Source organism: Xenopus laevis, chromosome 5S (assembly GCF_017654675.1).
Source record: "Xenopus laevis strain J_2021 chromosome 5S, Xenopus_laevis_v10.1, whole genome shotgun sequence".
NCBI lineage: Eukaryota > Metazoa > Chordata > Amphibia > Anura > Pipidae > Xenopus > Xenopus laevis.
In genome coordinates, this window is record NC_054380.1 from 14,795,157 (window position 1) to 14,823,134 (window position 27,978).

Genomic DNA, 27,978 nt, shown 5'->3' on the forward strand with positions numbered 1-27,978 from the left:
TTTTGGAAATCAACATATTTTACTTCCCTAAATCAAGGTATTTTTGTCATGCATTCACAGAATGAAGCGTTTATACAAGTGATCAAGAGCAATGTATCTGGAGCGCTCTTCCTCCTGCAGGTTATCTGTCAGAATCACTTCCACTATCATCCTGATTGGATCTGGGTCCTGTGGCTTCTCCGCCTTCCTCGTTATCGCTGTCTTTGTCCCAGTCTTTCATGGACGCCCCCATCATGAAGTCATCTCGTAAGATGTTCCACCCCGGCTCGTTTTCTGCTTTTACAGTGACCTGCAATGAAAGCAAAATTGGAGCATCAAGTAATTTTGGTGGAAATTGCAAATAAAAAACAATTTTCAGACGGTTTTCACGTCAGTCCTTACTCTTACGCACATGGGGGATGCACTTTTTCCACTGATTAATGAAAGAAAACTTTGTATCACTGGCAGCGAAAGGGTTAAAGCACACAATTAACAAGTGCAGAACAGAATTTTCATATTTAGCTCGTCAATTCTGGTTGTTGGGTAAGTAAGAGAATTGGGATACGTCTGCACAAACGCAATGTTACTACTTTTATTAGAGGAGACATTTCAAAGTGTGTAAATGAAAACCTCAGCTATTTGTAGTCCGTATTAAGATGCAACAAGAATTACATAGAGCAACATTGCCCCCATGTGGACATTTTACCGTCCAACGTTGCCGTTTCCTACAAATAACCCGCAGTGGCATTCGTCTCCAAAAGAGGATCAGACACTGTAGGTTTGTTGATGAGAATACTTCTTGCCATTAAAAAGAGAAAAAAAACCAACAGCCTGCATTCTTAAAGCTACAAGAACCATAATCAATTTTCTACCGGTGTTTAACTACCTTGGAAACAGAACGTATAAGTGGTTCCGCACTACTGTTTTCAAAACAAAAGTCTAGCTGCGAGCAACTTGAAATCATTCCATAGAGCCATCGTTGCCAGGAATAAACGTCAACGGTCTCCTCCTCTGTGTCCCATTTCCCCCTGATTTATTTACAGATGTCAGACTTCTGGTTCCCCCAGCAAACATTAATTGCACTTCCTTTGTATCCAACAATCCTCTGTCTAAACGGAATTCTGCTGGACAAGCGGAGATCCCAATCTGTATTTGGTTTGGGAATTGTGCGCCGACATCTTGCTGCCGCCGTCAATTAGCAGCTGCTAAAGGCAACTCTTGTAAATCAGGATTATCTTGCATCTATTGCCCCTTGGACGTTACAAGGGTCCTTGTTACATGTGGTCATAGAACACTTCTTTCCTGCATATTTGAACCTTACTTCTTCCCTTAGACATTATACAGAAGTTTGCTCTAAATGCTACTTGTCTGTAGTGTGATCACCATTTTCCTTTGGGACGATTTCTTTTTATTTGTTCACAACAGAGCAATTATTGATTTCATTGATTATCGGTTTTCAAATTTGCATTAAACAACAATGCCCTAAACCTCAATCTCGCATAGTTAGTGGGTTCTTGGTGTTCCACTACACCCAGGAAACATACCGTGGGGGAGACTATTTGTTGGAATTCCAGGGTGTTTGCTAAAGAGGCCATAATTTGCGTCCAATAGGCCTTTATAGCTGGACTTGCCCAGATCATGTGTAGAAAGTTAGCTTCCGGGTATCACATCTGGGGCCGTTGTTATCCTTCTTACCCATTGCCTTCAGTTTAAGTGGGGTTATATAGAGCTGGTGGAATACTTTGTATTGCACCAATCAATCCCTCATTGTGTACATAGTTTCGGTGGCCTCCTCACAGTCTTCCTGCGTGAGTTCTAGGATGAATGTTTTCCATCGTGCCTGCACTGCATTAAAAAATGGAGAGGGTATGCTAGCCAATAGGTTTTTATAAAGCCTAGACATCAACTTTACAGGTTGTTCAGTAATAAGCGTCTCCTCTATTGTCATTGTGGTAAGGATTAGAGAGAGTACCAAATTTGGCCTTAAGTGTGCCGAATTTGGAAATATCTAAATAGTGGGAGGTTCTAAGAGGCGCACTTGGCTTGCAGCTCGACATATGAAGGGAAGGTATGGTTTTGCAGGAGGTCTCCCAAGTATTTAATTCCCTGCCTCGGCCAATAAAGGAAGTCCTCTAGGTTTCGGAAGTGGGGTAAGTAGGAGTGACAGCTGCGATTTTTAGACGAGTTTACAACAACTTTGAATGCCTTACTAAAAACACAGAATTTGTATTTCATGTTTAATTTGAAAAGGACTTTTATTATACAGCTTTTTATGTCTGTGTGACAGGTCCACTTTAATACACCCCAAAAAAAACAACATCAAAATCAACCTTTTTGAAAAGAGCTTATTACAATTTAATTTCCTCTTACCTAGAGATTTTTTATGAATCAGCTGTTGATTAAAGTCAGGGTTTAAAGAGAAGTCTAGTGCACAAAGCTAACACTGGCCATCAACCGGCCAACCCTACTACTGGCTCTTTTAGAAAGCCCATCGGACGTACAAGGGCAGCATCAGCCTGAACTGCCCCCTTCATCTGGGGAGACAGAATTTGTGTACAGAATGAAAAGCCAGGGATGGTATTTGAGAGACAGATTGCCTCCAAGCCAAACAGAAGAAACCTGGAAAGCACATAAGTCCAGAAGATACAGTTCAACCTCTACACACCAGATAAAATACACTAAAATAGGCCAAAATTAAAGTTTTCATCTATATTTATTTAGCTGTGTCAATTTGAGATTGTTAGAGGAAGCATTAAAAAGGGTGTATTGCTTATGGGATACATATACAAGTTCTGCTTAAAGAGCCTAGATAATTAGGATAATCCTATCTATTCAGGGCGTGAAGCCAGTAAGGCCCTTTGTTTACATGGAATGTCAAGGATCAGCAAATATTAACAACTAACAAACCCAAACAGCTTGGCTTTCTGTTTGTCGCCATTCAAGTCCTATTCATTCTAAAACAAGGGCTCTCTGCTCTTGAGCTCAGTACACAGTCCGTGCCGAATGGATTGATGCACAGACAACGGACCACCCAAGCAGCCAGGCCCATCAATCCCCATTTGGTATTGTATCAACTTCTTCAGTCTATCGCCAAGTTGTGTACGCGATGTCTGTATGGGATGCCGAGTCCCTCACAAATGTATGTGGTAATAGGCAGAGGGAAACTGTCTCTCCGAGTCCATGTTAAAGCAAATGATGGTTTAAGCAACATAGAGGCTTAATGATTAGCAATATTGCCTTAGATTAAGTTCTCCAAAAGTCTACATGGGCATCTTTGAGCTGAAAAGCATTAATGCTAACCTTGGTGCTTTTAGGTTGATGGACCCATGCAAGTAGACAAAATGCCCCAGTTTAAAGTTCTTGCCTGACTTGAGTTTACAGCCTATGTCTCCATAATATTCACATATAAAACACAAATTTGGGTCCCGTATAGGTGTTTTTCAGCTCGAACATCCTTAAAGTGAAATGCAGCAATACTAGAGCTGCGAGGCATTTTCCATTCAAGTGAACAGAATGTAATGGAGTGGTTTTGGGTGCTCATTCATGGGCAGATATATTAGTAAGACAAAACAGAGGCGCCAAAAGGATAAAAATAGCTAAAAGCACTTAAAAACCCAATGGGTAATTCAGAGGAGGTAGTAATGAACTTACCTCCTCAAAGCAGACACCAACGAAAGTGGTAATTTTCAATAATAGTTTATTCACAAAACAGTATTGCAACACGTTTCGCAGGCGTTTCCTGCTTCATCAGGCAATATGGAACGGGAGCAAAAACAACTAAAAAAATATGTTTGGAGAGAGGATATTGTGTGTGCCATCAGCCTATAGGATACAGCTTGATAGCTAAAGGACAAGCATATCAGAATTCACTGGGGGTGCCACGATATTAGGTGCACCCTAGTGAATTTAGATTGTAGTTCAGCTGTGTTCCCTGGGCTGTGTCTCTATTGAAGGGATTTCTCAGTAAGACAAATACTTGTGCACAGGCAGAGCATAATTCCTGGATCAGTACATAAGTCCAACCAAGGGCCTATATGGAAAGCAAAGTTAAGATGGCAGCCTGGCCCTGGTATAGAATCTTCCCTGGCACAGGGAACAACCAATAGAATGCCCAACACAATGTTCTTTTGGGTAACTTCCTTATTCTTTAAGAGTCAAAAGATAACATTTTGAATTCATCAGAATGTGTACTTCTGTATCTTTTCATTAATATATGGGTTTCTGGGGACAACTTACTATAAAGCACATTTTTTAGCTGTGCAATTGAAAATACGCTTATTTCTTTTGCTGCTTCAAAAATTTGTACTGTTTATCTTTCCAAGTCCCCCATCACATATTTGGTACTGGGTGCCCTCCGGGGAAAATGGAACTTTCCAAATCTATATTTTCCGCAAAAATAATGCAAGTCTTTGTATAATGGAAAATATGCAGCTTATTTCCTGTTTTTTTTATTTTTTTTTATTTAAGTGTTGCAAATTATAAAGGTTGTTATGGATGGAATGAACAAAACGGAGACGTAATGTGCTTTTATCCTAAATTTAGCATACTAATTTAATGGAACTAAAATGGGTCAATTGGAAAAGGGACATCTCCAAAACATTTTAGGGGAATTATGAGGCCTACCCTAGGGGAGCGTACAATGTGAATTACCCTCTCAGAGTTACACACACATGGATGAATGCCATTAGGAACCCGTGAACCTGCCGTTATGCTTCACAACATATATGTTAAAATGAGAGGTGACCATGCTCTTGTATTGGAACAAGTTTTCAACTTGGCCAAAAAGTGACTTAGGGCAGACGTCTCAATGACCCAGACCAAGCTGCAGACACGGTAAATGAAAGGACACAGGGTTGCTAAGCAGAAATCTCACCTCCCCTTATCCGAAGTGGAATCTCTGGAGTTTGCTGTGGCCGGGGAGAGCGATACGGTCGCTCCCTGACATCTGGAATCAATTCTTCTATGGCTCATGTTAGATACTGCGAGACACGGGATGAATGCGATTAAACTGCACCTGTGGAAGCAGGAACAGGGGTGCTAGGCGATAATAAACTGCCACAAACAACAGGCCTGCCAAAGTTACGTTTTTGCTCTCTTCCATGTGTGCAAACTGCCCCCGCGGGAGAAGGAAAGGGAAACCATTCACCTAAAGAGCTGGCCAGGAAGCGAGGTACATGTGTTTAGTACAGACGGTCGGATTGAAAGCAGCACTTTGTGTAACCCATAAATTCATAAGGAGGACAGAATATGTAGGTTGTAGTGGGGGGTGAGTGGCAAATGGCCAGGACAGGACTGCTGCTTACAATGGGGATCAGATAGGATCTGTGCAGCCACTGGGACAGAATGCTCTGTTATACAGATAGCTAGAATCTCAGCTGCCATAAAGCAGGACAGGACTGCTGCTTACAATGGGGATCAGATAGGATCTGTGCAGCCACTGGGACAGAATGCCCTGTTATACAGATAGCTAGAATCTCAGCCATAAAGCAGGACAGGACTGCTGCTTACAATGGGGATCAGATAGGATCTGTGCAGCCACTGGGACAGAATGCTCTGTTATACAGATAGCTAGAATATCAGCTGCCATAAAGCAGGGCAGGACTGCTGCTTACAATGGGGATCAGATAGGATCTGTGCAGCCACTGGGACAGAATGCACTGTTATACAGATAGCTAGAATCTCAGCTGCCATAAAGCAGGACAGGACTGCTGCTTCCAATGGGGATCAGATAGGATCTGTGCAGCCACTGGGACAGAATGCTCTGTTATACAGATAGCTAGAATCTCAGCTGCCATAAAGCAGGACAGGACTGCTGCTTCCAATGGGGATCAGATAGGATCTGTGCAGCCACTGGGACAGAATGCCCTGTTATACAGATAGCTAGAATCTCAGCTGCCATAAAGCAGGACAGGACTGCTGCTTACAATGGGGATCAGATAGGATCTGTGCAGCCACTGGGACAGAATGCTCTGTTATACAGATAGCTAGAATCTCAGCCATAAAGCAGTGCAGCACTGTTGCATACAACAAGATAGAAGAATCTGCGCCACTGTGACAGAAGGGTTAATAACACAATAAGGTTTTTTCCCCATCACTTTATAGCAAACTGGAAAGATGGAGTTAAAATTCCCAAACTACTAACACAGAGAATGAACTTGCGGTCAAGATATAAAGTTGTTCTCAGTGTGTTACTAAACCCCGGTGGGTCGTGAAATTTTATGGAGCAAGACAAAATGTAGAAAAAAAAATACACAAAAAAACATAGAATTCGGGAAGACGGCAGCGCAGTTTGTGGTTGAAAGGCAAGACATAAATGCACAAATTAAATCTATATTTTTTGGAGCAGAGCTCACTGCTTCCAGCTTCTACCAGTAAAGAAATTGCTGCTGAAATGCAAAAGAACATTTAACATAAACACAGGGGTGATTAACAGAAAAAAAAATAAAAAAAAAAGTACTCAAATCTAAGATTACATTGAAAGGCCAGACTGGTGCCACATATAAATTGTTCTGCTCACTTACAGAGTTCTGTTACCTGCTAATCATAAACCGAGCAGAAGAATCTAGTGATGGGCGAATTTGGGGCGTTTTGCTTCGCTAAAAAAACTGCGAATTTCCCGCGAAACAGCAAAAAATTTGCGAAATAGCGCCGGCAGCTGTTTTTTTGATGCCGGGATCCGTTTTTTTTTACGACGGCGAATTTTCAGGAATTTATTCGCCAGCAGCGAATCATGGGAATTCGCACCTGGCGAATTAATTCGCCCATCACTAGCAGAATCCATTCTCCACTGCTACATGCTCAGCAGTGCAGAGAATATAAAAAGCCACACAAACACTACAACAATAACTACATCCATTTTAACCACTTTATGTTGGGAGTTGCTTAGAATTACATTATGCAAAGAAATGGGTTTGGGGTGGAGGTCCCCCCTGAAAATAAGAAAACCTGAATTAACTCTCCTTTTGTACAGGTATGGGATCCATTATCTGGAAACTCAGATAAACTTTTAGTATGATATAGAGTGTTGGTTTTCATTTTTTATTATTTGTGGTTTTCGAGTTATTTAGTTTTTTATTCAGCAGCTCTCCAGTTCGCAATTTCAGCAATCTGGTTGCTAGGGTCCAAATTACCCCAGCAACCATGCACTGATTTGAATAAGAGACTAGGAGATGATCTGAATGGAAAAAGGAGTAATAAAAAGTAGCAACAACAACAAATGCGTAGCTTTACAGAGCATCTGTTTTTAGATGGGGGTCAGTGACTACCCCACCCCTAATTTGAAAGCAGGAAGAGAATCAAACAAATTACAAAATAAAAAATGAAGGCCAATTGAAAAGTTGTTTAGAACTGGCCATTCTAGAGCATACTACAAGTTACCTTAAAGGGGCAGTTCACCTTTAAGGTAACTTTTATTATGTTATAGAATGGACGATTCAAAGCAACTTTTCAATTGGTTTTCATTATTTATTTTTTATAGTTATTTGCCTTTATCTTCGGACTCTTTGCAGCTTTCAAATGGGCGTCGCTGACACCCTTCTAAAAAACAAATGCTCTGTAAGGCTACAGATATATTGTTATTGCTACTTTTTATTTACTTTTCTATTCAGGCCTCTCCTGTTCATATTTCAGTCTCTTATTCAAATCAATGCATGGTTGCTAGGGGAATTTGGACCCTAGTTACCAGATTGCTTAAAGGGGTGGATCACCTTTAAGTTAACTTTTCGTATGTTATAGAATGGCTAATTCTAAGCAATTCAATTGGCCTTCATTATTTATTTTTTTTTTTTATAGTTTTTGAATTATGTGCATTTTTCTTCTGACCCTTTCCAGTTTTTAAATGGGGATCACTGACCCCATCTTAAAACAAATGCTCTGTAAGGTAACAAATGTATTATTGCTACTTTTTATTACTATTTCTGTTCAGGCCTCTCCTGTTCATATTCCAGTCTCTTACTCAAATCAATGCATGGTTGCTAATTTGGACCCTTTTTGTGCACCAAGTAAGTAATTTACAAAAGAACCATGAATGCACTTAAGACCTCTGAGGTGAACTCATGGGCCTCAGTAACAGCAACTATGGACCTCAGGATGATACAAGACTGCAAGATTTTAAAATCGTATTACTAAATAAATATGGTTTACAAACCAAGGTACATTATGTCCTATAACCTAAAAAGCGATGTCACAACGGTTAGTATTTTGTATGAGGTCACAATTGGGAGCTTCTAATGATTTCAGTTACTGGTGGTAACAAGGTAAGTGGCATCCATTGTCCAGTTATTTTGGGAATGTTTGTAGCCATTATTAACTCCAATACACACTGTAAATCTCAAGTACAATAACAAGAGCTTTATAGATGGATAAACAAACATGACCAAAGATCCCTAGACAAATATCTGAATTCCCTCCTATGGCTACTGAATAGGCTGAAGCCTTTAGGAAAAACAAAGAAGAATAAGAGTATAAAAAAAAAGAATCCAGTAGGTTGAACAAGGATAAAGTGGTACCTTGACAAACAGTCCAATATCTATGAAAGGGAATGCCTTGGCCTCACTCCAGAACACAATGAATTCCATCTGGACACACAAATCCTTCTCTGCTGCAGCCCCTCTGGAAGGGGTTTCAGAAGGGGATAGAAAGCATGTATTCATCACAATATCACATGAATTCTAATTTAAATAGCCACTCAGCAAGGTGACTCTGAACAGATATTATCACTTTAGCGACACACAGTCATATCCCCCTTGATATAAGATTTCTGCTATAGATCCACCAGGAAATGAGCAACAAGGTTTGTTCTGAATTTAAAACAATTAAAAAAAAAAAAAAATGGAGGAAATTAATGTAAAAACAACCTACAGAAAAGCGTTTGCACTATACCCCTGCATTGTTCTCCATCAATACTGTACCAAGTGCAAGGTGTGATGTGCTTTTTGGTGCATTTAAACACTTGCCTCTGACAACCCATTGGTGACTGGTAGTGGAGTTTCAATTAGGCACTTTGAAAGGGGAAGTAAAGTCTAAAATAGTATGAGGCTCGAAATTTTATATTTTATATACTAAACAAACATGAACTCACTGCACCACTAGCCTAAACAAAAAAATGATTTCTGCTTTCAAAGTTGGCCACAGGGGGTCACCATCTTGTAACTTTGTTAAACATCTTTGCAAGACCAAGACTGTGCACATGCTCATTGTGGTCTGGGCTGCTGCTTAGGGATCGTCATAAACGATCAAAACAGCACAAGTCAAATAATAAGTCAAAATGCCAGAAGCCGATACAGCAAGACTGATTAATAATCAGAATATACAGACTGTACTGGGTCCTGTGTTGTCATGAAATCTAATGTGGATTTTATAGTTTTTGTATTGTTTAATACAAACTGTCTCCAACTCTGCAGAACCAGTGGCTGCAGCAAAATAATCCTCCAAATAGAATCCCAGTTTATCCGTTTAAATCTGACCTTTGTCCCTGCAGCTGGAGTTGGAAACAGTAAAGGGGAAGTAAACGAAAATTAAAATCCAATACAAATTCTCTACACATTTGCCGACTGCTCTACAGGGAAACAAACAAAGCTGCTTGAGTTCTGCAGGGCTGGGAAGTAAAGCGGGGCCTCCTCTTGCTGTTCTTTAAGTATGATTGTTTCCCTGCTCAGCAGTTAGGGACCGTCTGACAATTCCTATCCACAGCAGTAAATGAAGGGAGAATTTCACTGCATACAGTCAGGTTTCTTATAAAAACGGTACACATTTTTTAATTAAAGAATATTGGAGATAGGTTTCTTTTTCATTAAAGAACGTAAAAATGGGATTTTATTTTTTCGCCTTTACATGCCCTTTAAGCCTACATTGAAGTGGCCGAATTACGCTAAGAAGCCTATTCGTAGTTAACAGAACCTTCTGGTCACCAGTGATTTGGTTTCTATCAAACTAATAACATGCTCCTCAACTGATTTTGGGCCCTTCTCCACTCCTTGTGCCAAAAACAGGCAATATTTTGGTACATCTATGTTGGGACAGCCAAGTCCAGTATCTATGTTCTATTGATATCGGTTGGGCAGATTTGAGGTCACCACTGCTGTCCTGCTCATTCAGGCTGTCGGTCTGAACCCATGGAACCATAGAAAGGTGGTCATACCCTGTATGGTCATTAGTATGGTTTTTGTCCATACGCACCGATCTGTTGAAAATAATCGGCAAATGTATTAAGAAGCGATTCTTATCTTAGGGAATGATAGGATCCTATTGGAGCGAGGCTTTTTGGCCAACTTCTAAATGTCTTTTACACTTTGGCAAAGCCATCCGGCCACTGATTAGATATTCATGATAAATGGCTGGCAATCTAACCAGAACTGCAGAGTGGAAAAACAAGAATGACTGCCTAATCATACACAAGGGTCTGGTGGGTTTGGCTTTCAGAACAGCGTTGATGTGAGGTTGTTTGATGCAAAGAACAAAAAACAATATATAAACAAAACTCTTAAATGTTTCCATCTTTCCCTGTTTAAGCTTTTGATTATGGATTTAATGGAATCTTCCTACATGAAGTCTTTGATATTACAGATATCCTTTACCAAAGTAAAGAGAAAATGTTTACACTGAAGATCCGCTTTAACATGCAAGGGGTGCACACAAATAAAAACCATATGACAATATGTTCTGCATGGTAATTGTATCAAAAAAATTTTTTAGTAACTATGCTGCGGTAGATAATGCCCACGAGAAGGATTTCACATGCAGTAATGCAGATCAGTGAGTATGTACCACGGGTAATGTAGAGTTTTACTGATCGAGAGAGAAAAGACCTAGGGGCAGATTTACTAAAGGGTGAAAAGGGTAATGCTAGTGACAATTCGTTAGTGTTACTGCCCACAGGCACATTGCCAATTTAGTAAAGGGAGCAGGAGCCAATATGATACGAAAGAGACTGGCGCTAGCGGTCATACACACTATCGCTAGGCGAATTTTCGCTCTGGCGAATGTACTTAACTGTGCAAATTCACCAAAATGTGTATTTTACGGAGCGTTCCGCTCTTTTGCCAGACTTGCCTTCACCAGCAGAGACCAGGCGAAGTGCAATGTAGTACAGAAATCTTCCTCAATCTTCTATCACTTACATTATTTCCTGTGAGCCGAAAATGCATCACAGTTCAAAAACCGCTGGCGACTTTTCATTTTTTTTCCAGAGTGATTGCCTGGAAAAGTCCTAAATAATTTTTTTTTTTGTAACCGGCCTCCCCCATACAATTTCAAACATATGGAACATTAAAGGGATGCTGTCATGGGAAAAACAATTTTTTTCAAAATGAATCAGTTAATAGTGCTGCTCCAGCAGAATTCTGCACTGAAATCCATTTCTCAAAAGAGCAAACAGATTTTTTTTATATTCAGTTTTGAAATCTGACATGGGGCTAGACATATTGTCAATTTCCCAGCTGCCCCAAGTCATGTGACTTGTGCTCTGATAAACGTCAATCACTCTTTACTGCAAGTCAGAGTGATATCACCCCCCTCCCTTTTCCCCCCAGCAGCCAAACAAAAGAACAATGGGAAGGTAACCAGATAACAGCTCCCTAACACAAGATAACAGCTGCCTGGTAGATCTAAGAACAACACTCAATAGTAAAAACCCATGTCTCACTGAGACACATTCAGTTACATTGAGAAGGAAAAACAGCAGCCTGCCAGAAAGCATTTCTCTCCTAAAGTGCAGGCACGAGCCACATGACCAGGGGCAGCTGGGAAATTGACAAAATGTCTAGCCCCATGTCAGATTTCAAAATTGAATATAAAAAAATCAGTTTGCTCTTTTGAGAAATGGATTTCAGTGCAGAATTCTGCTGGAGTAGCACTATTAACTGATTCATTTTGAAATTAATTAATTTTTTTCCCATGACAGTATCCCTTTAACTTTACAGTAGGCTCATGTGTAGGGAATTCAAATAACTATTGTCTTTAATATGGTTGGCTGGACATGTGGTTTAACAGTGGAAATGTTAAGTATTTGAACCAACATTGACAATAAAGACGTCCATACAGCTTTAATTTTTCCACCTTATGCAAATTGACCCCAGCGCAAGATTACCAGCGAATTTTCGCTAGGCAGAATTGAACGCTAGCCGTTCTTTGCTTTGAAATACTCACATTACCAAAGTACCACTAGCGAAAAGTCGCCATTGTTCACCACCCATGACGAAACTCTGCATATTAGTGAATTAGCGATGTCTGAGCGCTTGGCGAAGTGTTGTGCTGGGTGTGAAGTGGACGCTGACGAATTTTCGCTGATTAGTGAAACTGCTCCTTCGTGTGCCAAATATTTTCAGCTTAATGGACACAGGGGAATGTTTGTAGATTCAAAGGAGTTTTGATGATATTTGGTTTCCATTACAAAAAAAAGGCTCCCCCTGACTAAGTTCAGGCCCTTCCCCTCCCCTTGAGACAAGAGTCTAAGCATTGCTTTTTACTTCACTATGATGCAGAGAAAGGGTTCTTAGTTTAGGTAAGACAAGATCCCATTAGACCGAGGCCTCCAGAAAGAAAGAAGCGCATTTGCTGAGCTATATACAATATATAGATATTCTGCGGAGCACACAAGAATGGCTTGTAGAGAAGCTTTGTATGACAAACTTACAAACTCAAAATGCACATGAATGGCTTCCAGGGGCAGTGTTTGTGCCCAGTTTTAAATTCATTTTGCTAAAATAAGGGAAAAAAATCTCATAAGGGTGCCTCTTTATGCCCAGGGAATATAAGGAAAGACCAGTGTCTATGATTCAGTTTTAATGACAAGTTCTGCATGTTTTGTGACCTCAGCGGACATCCAGAACAGAGTGATCTTTCCAGGTCTCCGTGTTTTGCTTACCTCTACGGGATCATCATTAACACAGAAATGAGGACAAGGCAGAGAAAATGAGCTCAGTATGGCAGAAAACGCATTTCATCAAACCGATTAAAATATCGGACAAAACCTTGCCTCTTGATTTAACAAGATTACCGTAATTGAAGGAGAGATAAGAGCCTTGCGCACAAATTACTGGAAGAAACCTTTGATGGCTACTACTATCTATAAACGACAAGTTTAACAACACAGTTGTGCTTTGTGCAAATTATTTTGGCTAAAATTAAATGAAAGAGATGAGGAAGAGCATCTGGATGTTACATCTTCAAGCTCTCTGTTTTGTAAATAAAATCTGAACCGCTACCAAATGTTAATGTGCAAGGGTTGAAGGCCTCTGAATGTGAGGTTTGCTCTACTTAACACATTCTCATACAGGCTAATAATGATGCAATTAGACAAGAAGCAAAAAGAGAGGGTTGAATAAAGGCAAGAGGAAAACCTTCCCAACTGAGGATCTAGACGAGTGACAATTTTCAAGTAAGACTAGCACTATATACAGTAGGGCTGATCTTATAAGTCCCACAGGAGGCATAATTCTTAGGGTTACAATCTTATTAGCTCTAAACATTGCTGGATCTATAGTTCAACGGCTAAAAAAGACATACTGTTATGGGAAAAAAAAATTCCAAAATAATTCAGTTAATAGTGCTGCTCCAGCAGAATTCTGCACTGAAATCCGTTTCTCAAAAGAGCAAACGTTTTTTTTTTTATATTCAATTTTGAAATCTGACATGGGGCTAGACATATTGTCAATTTCCCAGCTGCCCCAAGTCATGTGACTTGTGCTCTGATAAAGTTCAATCACTATTTACTGCTGTACTTGCAAGTTGGAGTGATATCAACTCCCTCCCTTTCCCCCCCAGCAGCCAAACAAAAAGAACAATGGGAAGGTAACCAGATAACAGCTCCCTAACACAAGATAACAGCCCCCTAACACAAGATAACAGCTGCCTGGTAGATTTAAGAACAACACACAATAGTAAAAACCCATGTCTCACTGAGACACATTCCATTACATTCAGAAGGAAAAACAGCAGCCTGCCAGAAAGCATTTCTCTCCTAAAGTGCAGGCACAAGTCACATGACCAGGGGCAGCTGGGAAATTGACAAAATGTCTAGCCCCATGTCAAATTTCAAAATTGAATATAAAAAGATCTGTTTGCTCTTTTGAGAAATGGATTTCAGTGCAGAATTCTGCTGGAGCAGCACTATTAACTGATGCGTTTGGAAAAAACATGTTTTCAGATAACCGGATCCCTTTAATGTCACGGCTCACTTTATAAACCAGAACTCAACATGGACAACTGAAGAACAGATCACACACTAGTTACGGTTATTCACAGGTTCCTGCAGCAACTACATGCCCTATTGTGTAGGCCATATTTAGTATGTTCTGGTCTGGCAGTCAAAGAATAATGTGCAGTGATATGGGAATGTTGATATGCCTCAAAACTGGCCAAGATTGGAGAAGAGCAATGCACAATGAACACTCACATGGCTTCCAGAAACTGCTGGATGTGCCTGCTAAGTGGCACGGCATGCTGGGAGTAAAAACAAAGTTTAGCATTCAGAGTACAAAGCAAATCCTGAACTGAAAGCTTTGCAGAAGTGTATAGAAGACCTAAAAATGGACTGTGGTAGAGAAAAATCAGCAAACACATTTGATCTTGTTTCTTACACCTGTAAGACTCCTGAATGCATATTTTAAACAGGTAAATAGCATGAATCAACATAGAGCATCTCATTTATGGACAATTACTAGCACATGTGGCTAAGAACCATTGAACGGGATACGAATCCTGGCTAACGTACCTTTTTAACGCCCTTCTTCATTGCAGTCGTCTGCTCGCCTTTACTTTCTTTCCCTCTAAGAACATCAATAAAGTCTCTTTTGGAGACTGAGGACATTAGTTTACTACGTTTTCTTTCAGAGCGCCCAGCATCTTTCAGTTTGTCGTTCACGTTACTCTGGTGGGTTCTGACAGCATTGAACAACTGTACGACCCCCCTGCAGGGAGAACAAGGACAGGGTTAAGAAAAGAAGCAATGAAACCAATGGGAGACACCAATTAAAGGCAATAAACAGGGTTCAAAACGCACCCCACTCCAACATTTTCAGTAAATTCTTTCCTGTGTGATTCACATAAATTTTTTTTATTTATTAACAAGCTGAATTTTCTTCTTATCACAAAAGGCAGGATACAACCCACTGCCAACATAGCCCTCTTAAGCTCGCCATACACTTGAAAATTCAAAGAAAAAAAAATTCGAATTTCAAGCTATTTTTGTGTACTTCGACTAGGGAATAGTCCAAATTCGATATGAATTAAAAAAAAAAAAAAAAAATCTGAAAATTCTCTGTAAAAATTGCTTTTTTAGCCCAAGGGGGACCTCCAACAACATATTTGGCAATTGGTGGATTTTTTTTTCCTTAAAATACTTTGAATCGAATACAATCTTACTTCGATTTGAATACAGCCTATTCACCCGCAGAAAAAAAGGAGATCCGAGTGAGGACTGCATCAACAAGCCAATGCGATCACCACTCCAACAGGATTTTCAAAACAATGAATTTTTGGCCACATATCTGTTGTGGCAGCCTGTCAGAGGGCCCCATACACATTTATTCATATATACTGGATATTATGTATTGTTGTGACTTGTGCCTGCACTTTAGGATGGAACTACTTTCTGGCAGGCTGTTCACTCTCCTACTTAATATATAACTTAATCAGTCTCAGTGGGACTTGGCTTTTACTATTAAGTGTTGTTCTTAGATCTACCAGGGAGCCGTTATCTTGTGTTAGGGAGCTGTTATCTGGTTACCTTCCCATTGTTCTGTTGTTAGGCTGCTGGGGGGGAAAGGGAGGGGGGGAGATATCACTCCCAACTTCCAGCACAGCAGTAAAGAGAGACTGAAATTTATCTGAGCACAAGTCACATGACTGGGGGCACCTGGGAAACTGACAATATGTGTAGCCCCATGTCAGATTTCAAAACTGAATATAAAAAAATCTGATTGCTCTTTTGAAAAATGGATTTCAGTGCACAATTCTATTGGAGCAGCACTATTAACTGATGCGTTTGGAAAAAACAGGTTTTCCCATGACAGTATCTCTTTAAGGTGGTCATACATGCAGAGATCCGCTTGTTTGTTGAGGAGGCCAAATGAGCGGATCACTCTCAGATATGCTTACCTTCAGGTGGGCGATATTGGGCCAATCGAGGGCCCTAGTGCCTATGGGGTTAACTTTTAGTTGAAAATATTCAGCGTTCCTATGATTTTTATAGGAACGTGTCGGTATTGCTTTAAGCCAAACCTAACACCAATTAAAAAAGTTAAGCTGGCCACACACAGGCATTTAGGTTGGTAAATCAGGCAAAACTCCAGCCTTACATTACAAAAAAGTCCAAGTATTTTAACTAAATCTGCAAAGAAATAGATAACCAAAGATTTTACTATGAGAACCCTCAGTTAATTGTTCCATTACAAATTAAGCTAATGGCATTCAGTGCGCTCTATGGAATGTATGTCAATTCATCTTTCAGTTTGATTAAAACTGGGACAGGGGGTAATACAAGACCCTCACTAAAAACTCTTTCCCCTCAAGACACAGCGTTCTAAGGCAGGCACCAGAGTGATTTTGTGCTCCCTCCCTAAATTGAATAAAATCATAAAATATGGTATAAAAATGTTTGGAGGCATATAAAAGGATGATTAACTAACGAGCAACAATAACCCTGGAGACTGTAAGCTGCTGTCATGATTCAAGCATTTGTAGGTTCATTTCAGTAAACAGGGTTTTTTTTGTTTTTTTTTTAAGATAGAAAATCTGCTTTAAAAGCTTCCAAAAACAATCCTACATAGAATTATATTACAGAGGGTTTTTAAAAAGACAGCATTTTACAATAGACAGATACTTTTTATAATACTTGGTAGGGACTTATAGCAGATAAACTATTGTATTACAATATTATATTTAACTCAGGGATGAAGCCCTGCAGCATCCTTTTGAAAGTAGTTTCCCTGCTATATTTACAGGGGCAAAAAATAAGCACTCACCCGAAATCTTACCCCAAGGTTACAGATATATAGTGCATGGACACAACCCAAACCTTCCACATGGGATACCTTGGGCAGGCAATGCAAACAAATCAGCAGATGTGTCAGGGAGCTGCTATCTGGTTACCTTCCCATTGTTCTGTTGACAGGCTGCTGATGGACAGTAAGGGATGGGGGGTGATATCACTCCAAATGGCAGTGCAGCAGTAAACTGTGAGTTAAGTTTATCAGAGCACAAGTCACATGGCTGGAGGCACCTGGGAAATGGACAGGATATCTAGCCCAATGCCAAATTTCAAATTAAAATATATAAAAAAAAAATGTATTGAGGTGCAGAATTCTGCTGGAGCAACACTATTAAGTGATGCATTTGGAACCCACCCCCAAAAAGCATGTTTTCCCGCAACAGTATCCCTTTAATGTGTCAGGTAGCTCTGGGTCTGAACTCAAATTTGTGGGTTTTTTCATGATTTAATATAGAATTGCCTTATCTGGCAAACACTTAACAACTAAGTCAACTATAAGCTTTTTTTATTTTAACCTTAACAGACCAGTACACCTAAGTGGTGGTAGCTACTGGTTACTGAACCAGAGCAAGATACTATAAAAATCCCAAAGGCTAAAAAAAAGGACCAGTACGGATATGGTCAGGTGTTTCCCAGTCACATCAATGAGAGGTGGCTGGAGTGAGAATCTGGGTACTTTTCATCCGGCAGAACCGCGCTCCTCGGATAAAACAGATCACGCACGAGAAGTTCTGTTTGTTCCAAGAAAAGCACGTTTTAAATTTTTTTCTTCATTGCATTAAAACCTTTTGTTCTGCTTCTCCCCTGCGTACATCTCTGTACATAAATGATTTTGCTCCTTTTGGTCCAATCTGATGGTTTGTGTACCATCTATAGAAACAGATTATAGATGGTACACAAACTTCTATATTAGCTTAACTAAATAAGTGTAAAGAAAAAAAAACAACAACATTTTTTTACCTCGTAGCAATTCTCTGCATATTTCTCTCCGTTTCTTTGTCTTTGACCACATCTGGCTTCACTCTGCACATCATTTCCCACTGCCGTTTTGTATCAAACTAAATTAGAAATATTACATGAGGGAACCGAGTACTGGGAAAGGGTAACACACAGCCATAAATACTCTACTTTGTCTTTCATCTCTTCAGTTTTTGTCTTTCAGAACCAAGTGTGCAATGGGCAGGTGACTTAAATATTGTTGTACTCGTGGCCCATGGGGATGTTGGATGGGTGGCCATAGATGCAAAGATTATATCGTGCAATATTCGGTGCATGTATGGTAGAAAAAGATCCGACCGATATCGGTTGGTTCGTCGATCGGGCTGGATGGAAAACTTTAATCAGCCATTGTTAGTGCTGAATCGTCAGATTCAAGTAGAATTGTTTCTACCTGTATCTGATGATTCAGCTTCTTGGAAAGATCTTTCCCAAGAAAGATTGTTATTGTTACGTCTATGGCCCCCTTTGATCACAAAAGTAACAATATTTGGATAATGCAGAAACCTGCCATCTCAAGTTATGGTTGCTCATATGGGCCCTAAGCATGTTTCAAGTGGAAACATATTAGGAGCACCTTCTGTTGAATCGCAGACTTTTGCCAGAAGGCAATAGCAGAGAACCTACAAACCAATGAACATATGAAACAATATTCTTTTTGTTTCAGGTGGGAAGCACATCAATCCATAATATTTGGATCAAACTAGAAACCATATGCTCCATAAAAAATGTGGCCCATACCACTGTTGAACAGTAAAGTAAATACGTTTCAAAGACTTGGGTCAGCTGCAGAATCCCAGCAGAAACAGAATATTGGATTCAGTAAATCTAAAGCTCTAACATACATAAAATACTAGGGTTTAGACAATCAAATCTAAAGTCAACTCAAAATGGAGTTCTAAGGTTTCCAAATGGCAAGTGGAAGCCTGGAGTTGATGTACATCATGGTCAGCAGCCCAACCATTGGTATAATTACTGTGGTTAAAAAGTGAGGAAATAACCATCCTTCTTTAAACTCAGGGCATGGTGTGCCACCCAAGTATGTACATTAAGGTTTGGTATGGAGTACCCACCCTCAGGCTTAGTGGAGGAGGAATTAAGAGAGCCAGGACAGTTGAATCGAAAACAAGTGTATAATGACCAGGAGGAAAGTTTTGGTCAACTGGAGAATGTTTAGCATGAAGCTGGCGATAGATGCAAAGATCCGATCGTTTGAATCCTCGAACGATCGGACTTCACCATCTCCCGACCTGCCACTAACCATTCAGATCAAATAAAGTAGTAAAAGAACAGATCAGCCGATGTTCTGCCCCTGACAGCAATCGTATGAAAGTTATGTCCAACAAAAGCTAGTGACTGAAGATAGTCAGATCGGCAATACATGCAGAGGTATTATCGATAGCCAACAGAAATCTTTTAACCTGGCCGATCGACCAAACGACGATCTCCGTGGGACAAAAAATGTCGGGACTCTCCCCACACGATCCGAAAATCATACGAATCCTCGATTCGTACGATCAGATCTTCGCGTCTATGGCCAGCTTAAGCCATAACATATGAGCAACCATGGTCCAATTATTATCTTTGCTGTAAGTAGGAAGAAAATGGCTTAGAGCTCACAAGCAAACATGGTCAGATAGGGACAATCTACCAGCTCTGAAGGCCATAGCAACATAAATTGACCACTTGCCTACTTTACTTATCCTTGTATTCTATATATTTGTTTTCAAGTCCAAGTCAAAAGAGACAGTGGTGCCGTTTAGTATAATTTGAGACTTTGGGGAGCTCATGTCAAGAGTGAAGCTTGAAGGAACTTATTGGGTTAGAGACATCCCCTCTGAGTCACCTATAACCCCACACATGAAGTGTTATATAATGACCAAACTTTTTTTAAAATATGGTCTCACTTGGTCTCTGAAGCAAGACTGAATCCCCTTATTGTCTCAAAACTAAACAAGACAGAGCAAAATAACACAAAACCAAAACCAACAGCACTAATAAAAAACAGACAAGGAGATTTGCACTTGAACCTCTGTAGTTAGACTATTGGAAATGGGTTTGCCTCTGGCTTAGCTTTTTTCTTGTTTTTATGATGGTGCTAACTCAGCTATGAGAGGATTTGAGAGGTTATGACTGACAAACTTCATAAAGTAAACTAGGGAAGGGCCAAGCATTTAGAGGCACATCTTTGGAAGAAAAAGTCAAGGCTGGCCATTGAATCATTTGTATCGATACTCTCCCACGATTCTCAAGCAGCCTAGTGGGTATACACAAGAGCCGAAGAGCTATGAGCTTGACAAGATACAGATCAACAGGAAACAACACAACTCCAGTGCCAAACATCTGCTCTGAGCACTAAACAAGAAATGGCAACCCACTTTGTGTGCGTTCTCATGCCAATTTATGACTGTGTAAATCTTAGAGACCATATGAGTTGCGCTGCCCAAATTGGAAATCTGTAATGCTTTCACAAATTAAGCTATTTTCTTAAGATTTCTTGTGTGGGCGACAGAATAGATGAAGTAATGTCCCTGCAATGCATGAAAAAAAAAAAAAAGAAGTGAAATTGTTTTCTCGTTTGGAAAAAATGACTGGCTTCATTAAGGGCTGGTTTTTAATGGTTCTTTGCTCACGGTAATCTTCATATTCAGCTGTAGTGTACAAAACTGCTCTTTCATGGGCCTACCTTTATAATGCTGAGCAGCATTGCTATGGATTTATGACCGAGCTCTGGCTTTTCAACAGATATTCCTACACTTTAACCATCTAATGCACAATAAGAAAGAAAAAGGCATTGGTTTTCATATCAATGTACGATGTCACTGGTTAACCAGGAGCCCCTATGCTGAAAAGAAGATGCCCAAACCACACCAAGGCTAAAATATATTCATATACAAGTATGGGATCTGCTATCCGGGAAAACCGCTACACTGAAAGCTTTGAATTGCAAGAAGGCCATCTACCATAGACTTAATTTTAATCAAATATTTTTGTTTTCCGCTAATAAGAAAACAGTAGCGGGTACTTGTCCCTAACTAAGATAAATTTTTATCTCCTTATTGGATGGAAAAAAAACATACAATACCCATTGGATTTATTTAAAAGTTTAGATGTTGTTTTTAGCAAAAAAACAGCCTTTATTAAGAAATAACTTACTAAAACTCCGCTTGCGCTCCTTTTCAGAAAAGGCGACATGGCGACGATCCATCATGCGGCGCTCGATTTCTCCTCCCTGGCTATCTCCTTTAAGGAAGGCAGGGAGAAATCGAGCGCTGCACGATGGATTGCCTTTTCTGAAGAGGAGTGCAAGCGGAATTTCGGTAAGTTATTTCTTAATAAAGGCTTTGCGATTTTAAAGTTTAATTAGTCTTGGTGTTTTTTTTTTTTCTTGGGATATAAAACGAATTAAAAAAAAAAAAAAAATTTGATGTTACTGATCCTTTAAGGAAAGACTCCTTGGAAAAACTTAGGTGCTGAGCATTCTGGATAACAGGTCCCATACCTGTACCATCAACCAATCTGAAGGAGTGTTTATATTTTCATAATATGGTAAACATGTGACCAGCATAATTCTTCACACCAATTCCGTTCACCTTTAACTTTTAGTATGATTTTCCCTGTTCTGTGGCTTTACAGTTCAGAATGATACCGGCTATCCTACAAACCAGGGATGTGGCATGAACAGCAATAACATAGGACCCAATAAACAGATATATATGAAATGAATATTACATTTTGAAAGGTTGCATTCTACTAATTAATCTTTGAATTTTTATGTTCATTTTTTTTGGCAGTTAGTCAAGGTGAAACAAAGCTTTAATGGTAAATGGCCAAAACATGGAAATTATTTGCTGCCTGGGAAATTAAAAAAAAACAAAAAAAAAAACACAGCAATTTTAATTTCTACTTGAAGAAAGGAAAACAATTTAGATACCAGAAATATTAATTGCCTTCTCAACATACGTGAAAGGAGCAGGTTGTCTGGTCTACATCACACAAAAAGTTGAAGGTGGACAGCCACGTTTAAAAGAACAGTTCAGTGTAAAAATAAAAACTGGGAAAATATAAGTGTGCAACAAAGAAATGCAAAAATAAAAACTGGTATCTGAGGCAACAGACATGGGATTATGGGAAGTATTCACCTAGCATCTTAGCAACGCTCCCTCAGCTACTCCCTTTCACCTTTTTATTTTCTTCCAACCTGTGAAACGCACCTGCTTCTTCTTTTCCTGCTTCTCCAGCTTCTCCTTCTCAAGGGCTTTGCTTTTCACCAATATGGCCGTTGCCTTCCTCTCGGACACCTTCTTGTTAAGGATCTTAGCCATGGCATCGGCCCAGCCTTTGTTGGCATTTTCATCCTCAAAGAATTCCTGGTCATCCTTTGTGACCTCATCCTCATGATCACTTTCGTCATTTCCATCGGAAGAAGAGCCACCATCAGACACCTCCGAGCTCAGATCTGAGCCTGTTGAGAAAAAAGAAAACACAATGATAATATAAAGGTGCGCGTTGTGGGTTCTGAACATACCCTTAAAGAAGAACCAAACCCTTTTTATTAAAATCCCCTGCACCCTACATAGACCCCACCTCCCTGCTCCCCTCCCCAACCTAGGTGTTACCCTGGGTAAATGGCCCTAACTCTTTACTAACCCCTCGTTGCAGAATCAGGGAATCAGTGTTCAAGGGCGCCATCTTCTTCTCTTCGGTAATTTTTGGGAAGAGATCAGCGTATCGGCGCATGCGCAGTTGGAGCAAGCTTCCACCCCCGAACAACTCCGCATGCGGCGAAAGTCGCAGAAATTGCTGAAGCACCACAAAAAGACCCGAAGATTACCGAAGAGAAGATGTTACCCATGAACTCTGATGTCCTGAATCTGCAACGAGGGGTAAGTAGAGAATTAAGGGCATTTACCCAGGGTAACACCTAAGACGGGGTGGGACAGGGAGGGGGTCTTCTCCAGGCGCTTTGGCAAATTATCATGAGTTTCGGCGCATGCGCAGCTGTCGCGAAACACAAAATTGCTCCAACTGCTAATGTGCCGCTACGGCAATTACTTCCCAAAGATTGCCGAAGAGAAGAAGATGGCTGCCGTGAACTCCGCTCTACAGAATCTGCACCGAAGGGTAAGTAAAGAGGGGCATTTGCCTAGGGTAGCAGCTAGGCTGCAGGGGGGGGGAGGAGGTTCAATGTAGGGTAGGGGTTTTTTTAGCTTCTCCTTTATGTAGGGGGTAAAGTTTTCCTTTAATAGCAATTGCATTGAAAAATTAAAGTTAACCCCATTGAAAAAGTGTAAAAAGTACATATTGGAAAGTTGCTTAGAATGACATTTTCTTTCATTAAGCAAATTTTCTTCTTTGGGTTGACATCCATTTTGAAGGTTGTTTTAAGCTTAATCAGTTAATGAATCCTCGCAAGGTTGTCCACCTTATAAACGTTTAGTCTGACAGAGAGATATTCTGAAATGTTTTGCAATTGTTTTTTATTATGTGTGTTTTTTGAGTTATTTACCTTTTATGCAGAAGCTCTCCAGTTTGCAATTTCATTAGTCTGGTTGCTAGGGTTCAAATTACCCTAGCAACCATGCACTGATCTGAATAAGAGATCCCTGAATAGAAAGATGAGCAATAAAAACTAGCAATAGCAATACATTTGTAGCCTAACAGAGCAAATTATTTAGAAGGGGTCTGTGACACCTATTTAAAAGCGAAAAGGAGTCAGAAGAGGCAAATAGTTAAAGGGATACTGTTAAAGGGATACTGTCATGGGGAAAAATTTTTTTTTCAAAATGAATCAGTTAATAGTGCTGTTCCAGCAGAATTCTGTACTGAAATCCATTTCTCAAAAGAGCAAACAGATTTTTTTATATTCAATTTTGAAATCTGACATGGGGCTAGACATATTGTCAATTTCCCAGCTGCCCCAAGTCATGTGATTTGTGCTCTGATAAACTTTGATCACTCTTTACTGCTGTACTGCAAGTTGGAGTGATATCAACCCCCCTCCCTCCCCCAGCAGCCAAACAAAAGAACAATGGAAAGGTAACCAGATAACAGCTCCCTAACACAAGATAACAGCTGCCTCGTAGATCTAAGAACAGCACTCAATAGTAAAAACCCATGTCCCACTGAGCAGTGGTGTAACTAGTTGTTACTGGGCTCCATAGCAAATTCAATTTAGGGCCCCAAAATATTTATAAGTTGGCCTATTTTACCAAGATATATTAAAATTGCTAATTAATTAGGGTCTCACTGGGCCCCCTACACTCCTGGACCCCCCTGCAACCGCAGGGTCTGCTTCCTCTATAGTTACGCCCCTGCCACTGAGACACATTCAGTTACATTGAGAAGGAAAAACAGCAGCCTGCCAGAAAGCATTTCTCTCCTAAAGTGCAGGCACAAGTCACATGACCAGGGGCAGCTGGGAAATTGACAAAATGTCTAGCCCCATGTCAGAATTCAAAATTGAATATAAAAAAATCTGTTTGCTCTTTTGAGAAATGGATTTCAGTGCAGAATTCTGCTGGAGCAGCACTATTAACGGATTCATTTTGAAAAAAATTCCACAAAAGGACCTCCCTATCCCTATATTCAATGTTTTCTCCAGTCAGAGAGCATCAAAGCTCACAGCTGAGAAAGTATTTCCATATTTTGGAGTTTCTTTCCTGCATAGAATTAAATTTTACAAAGGACCGCTGTCAGCAATAAAGAAAGCAGGCCTGACACCTAGTGTTCAAAATAGAGAAAAACATGAAAGGTCTTGTAGTCCGTAAACACAGGCAGGATCTGTTTGTAAAGTGCAGATGAATTTCCTGGTAACAAATAAAAGCAGATTTGTAAAAGAAAATAAGAACAATTATTATGGATGAATAATGCAGAATTCCATAATTGCAAATAATATTGCAATATTGGTATGGGATCCGTTATCAGGAAACCCGTTATCCAGAAAGCTCCGAATTATGGAAAGGCCGTCTCCCATAGACTTCATTTTATCCACATAATCCAAATTGTATAAAATGATTCCTTTTTCTCTGTAACAATAAAACAGTTACTTGCACTTGATCCAAACTTAAGATATAGTTACCGTAATCCTTATTGTAAGCAAAACCAGCCTATTGGGTTTAATTAATATTTAAACAATTTTTAATAGACTTAAGGTATGTAAATCTTATCTGGAAAACAGCCGGTCTAGAACATTCTGGATAACAGGTCCTGTACCTGTACAGGTATAGCACCTATTATACAGAATGCTCGGGACCTGAGGCTTTCCGGATAACGGATCTTTCCATAATTTAGAACTTCATAAATTAAGTCTACTAGAAAATCATGTAAACATTACATAAACCCAATAGGCTGGTTTTGCTTCCAATAAGGATTAATTATATCTTAGTTGGGATCAAGTACAAAGTACTGTTTTATTACTACAGAGAAAAAGGAAATCATTTTTAAAAATTTGTAGTATTTGATTATAATGGAGTCTATGGGAGACGGTCTTTCCGCAATTCAGAACTTTCTGGATAACGGAAGTCTGAACTTTCTGGGGGTACATTATTTATAATAATACACAAGTTTCAGTGAGTCATGTGACAGAAATGACATCAGAACTCACCGTTTATAAGGATAAAATTTACAAGATATTAATGGCTTTTGTGTGTGTGTGTATATATATATATATATATATATATATATATATATATATATATATATATATATATATATATATATATATATATATAAATAATAGTCCTGTAAGTACCTGCACTCTTTCCTTCATCTATAAATAAATAAAATATGCATGTGTATAAGTTAAAGACCAGCACGCATTTATGTGTGGGCTGCTTTAATTTTTTTAGTATTCCCAAGTAGACAGCACCACACGTCCAGTCAAATTCCTTAAAAAGCCTTTATTGAAAAATTGGCTTTAACAAGACAGAAATACAGCTTTAATTTTTTTGCCAGGGCTGATTTTTACTCCCAGTCAGGCCCTGGGAGGACCTGAATAGAAAGAGTAATAAAAAAAGATCAATAATAGAACATTTGTAGCTTTAGAGATCACTTGTTTTAAGATGGGGCCACGGACTCCCATTTGAAAACTGAGAATCAGACGAATAAGGCAAATAATTAAAAAAACATAAAGAAATAATGAAGATCAATTGAAAACTTTCTTAGAATTGGCCATTCTGTAACATACTAAAAGTTAAAGGAACAGTAACACCAAAAAAAATAAAAGCATTTTAAAGCAATTAAAAGTATAATAGACTGTTGCTTTAGAAACACTACTATAGGTTATATGAATAAGCAGCCATTTAGGCTGAAAAACGAGAAAAGGCACAGGATACACAGCAGGCAACAGATAAGCTACAGATGGCTACACAGCAGCTTGTTTATATAAACTATAGTAGTAGTTATCTACTGTGTACCCTGTGCTTGAATGGCTGCCCCCATGGCTACACAGCATCTTGTTTATATAAACTATAGTAGTACTTATCTGTTATCTACTGTGTATCCTGTGCTTGAATGGCTGCCCCCATGGCTACACAGCAGCTTGTTTATACTATAGTAGTACTTATCTGTTATCTACTGTGTATCCTGTGCTTGAATGGCTGCCCCCATGGCTACACAGCAGCTTGCTTATATAAACTATAGTAGTACTTATCTGTTATCTACTGTGTATCCTGTGCTTGAATGACTGCCCTCATGGCTACACAGCAGCTTGTTTATATAAACTATAGTAGTACTTATCTGTTATCTACTGTGTATCCTGTGCTTGAATGGCTGCCCCCATGGTTACACAGCAGCTTGTTTATATAAACTATAGTAGTACTTATCTGTTATCTACTGTGTACCCTGTGCTTGAATGGCTGCCCCCATGGCTACACAGCAGCGTGTTTATATAAACTATAGTAGTACTTATGTTATCTACTGTGTATACTGTGCTTGAATGGCTGCCCCCATGGCTACACAGCAGCTTGTTTATATAAACTATAGTAGTACTTATGTTATCTACTGTGTATACTGTGCTTGAATGGCTGCCCCCATGGCTACACAGCAGCTTGTTTATATAAACTATAGTAGTACTTATGTTATCTACTGTGTATACTGTGCTTGAATGGCTGCCCCCATTGCTACACAGCAGCTTGTTTATATAAACTATAGTAGTACTTCTGAAGAAAACACGCCAGTTTTAACAGTGCAGGGCCACCCTACATTTTATTGCCACTCCTTCAAAGCACTTTACATTTTTGGTGTTACTGTTCCTTTAAGGTTATTTTGTTTCTATTGGTTTTCTGGTTGTGACTATGGAACTAGTGTAGTAAAAGGTATTTATCCTCCAGGCGTGGCTCATCACAGGGCATCTCTTATTTGGTTTCAGGGATCAGAAGCAGCAGTGCACACAATATAGCCACACATGCATTTACATAGACCTGTAAAGCCATTAGACTTGTGCAAGAAATATAAAGTGAAAGTTTACTGAGAATTCCATATTCTTTTATTAAGCAAAGCGTTAATTGGACTCCTTTGTTGGAGAGCCTGTTCTCAACCTCCTGCTGAACTACAAATCCCAGCATTCTGCACGAGCCAAAGGTCAGTGAGACAATACGTGCAATCATGAGAAATAAATACACCATCACAACAAAGCCCATTCTGATACTGAAGCCCAATACCAACACGGGATATTGGGAAGTGGAGCTGAAATTGAATGGGAATATGAAGCTGACATATTCTGTAACCTTAAAGCAAACAGACCAAGCGAAAGAGCCCGCAGACTTACCTTCATATTCCACAGGCTCCATCTCGCCAACAACTTCCATGGTTATGCGACCCACGTGCTATTTGCCAGGTCCTTCCGGGTTGGGCGGAGCTGGTGGGCTACGTCATTTCCGTCTAGTGTCACATCAATGAATGCTTACTGCGTCATTCTTCATCCGGGTACCTTTGCCCTTCAGCGTAAACAGAGTAGTTTTAGCCGACATGTTGTGATTGGCAAATAAGTTGTATCTCTGACGCGGGATGTTTTA

At 39.7% G+C, this 27,978-nt stretch overlaps 1 protein-coding gene across 2 annotated transcripts; it reads right to left on the reverse strand.

Annotated features, from left to right (window-relative positions):
• On the reverse strand, positions 1-27,883 carry rrp15.S (ribosomal RNA processing 15 homolog S homeolog). Of its 2 annotated transcripts, XR_001935845.2 has the most exons (6): positions 27,732-27,883; positions 22,177-22,427; positions 17,927-18,024; positions 14,690-14,885; positions 4,853-4,993; positions 251-289 (listed from the first exon to the last, which is right to left on the reverse strand). XR_001935845.2 is itself a non-coding variant. In NM_001094927.1 (5 exon segments), coding segments are annotated over 5 exon segments (735 nt in total). In that variant the 5' UTR covers positions 27,754-27,755; the 3' UTR covers positions 1-121.
• Positions 27,884-27,978: the final 95 nt, after the last annotated feature.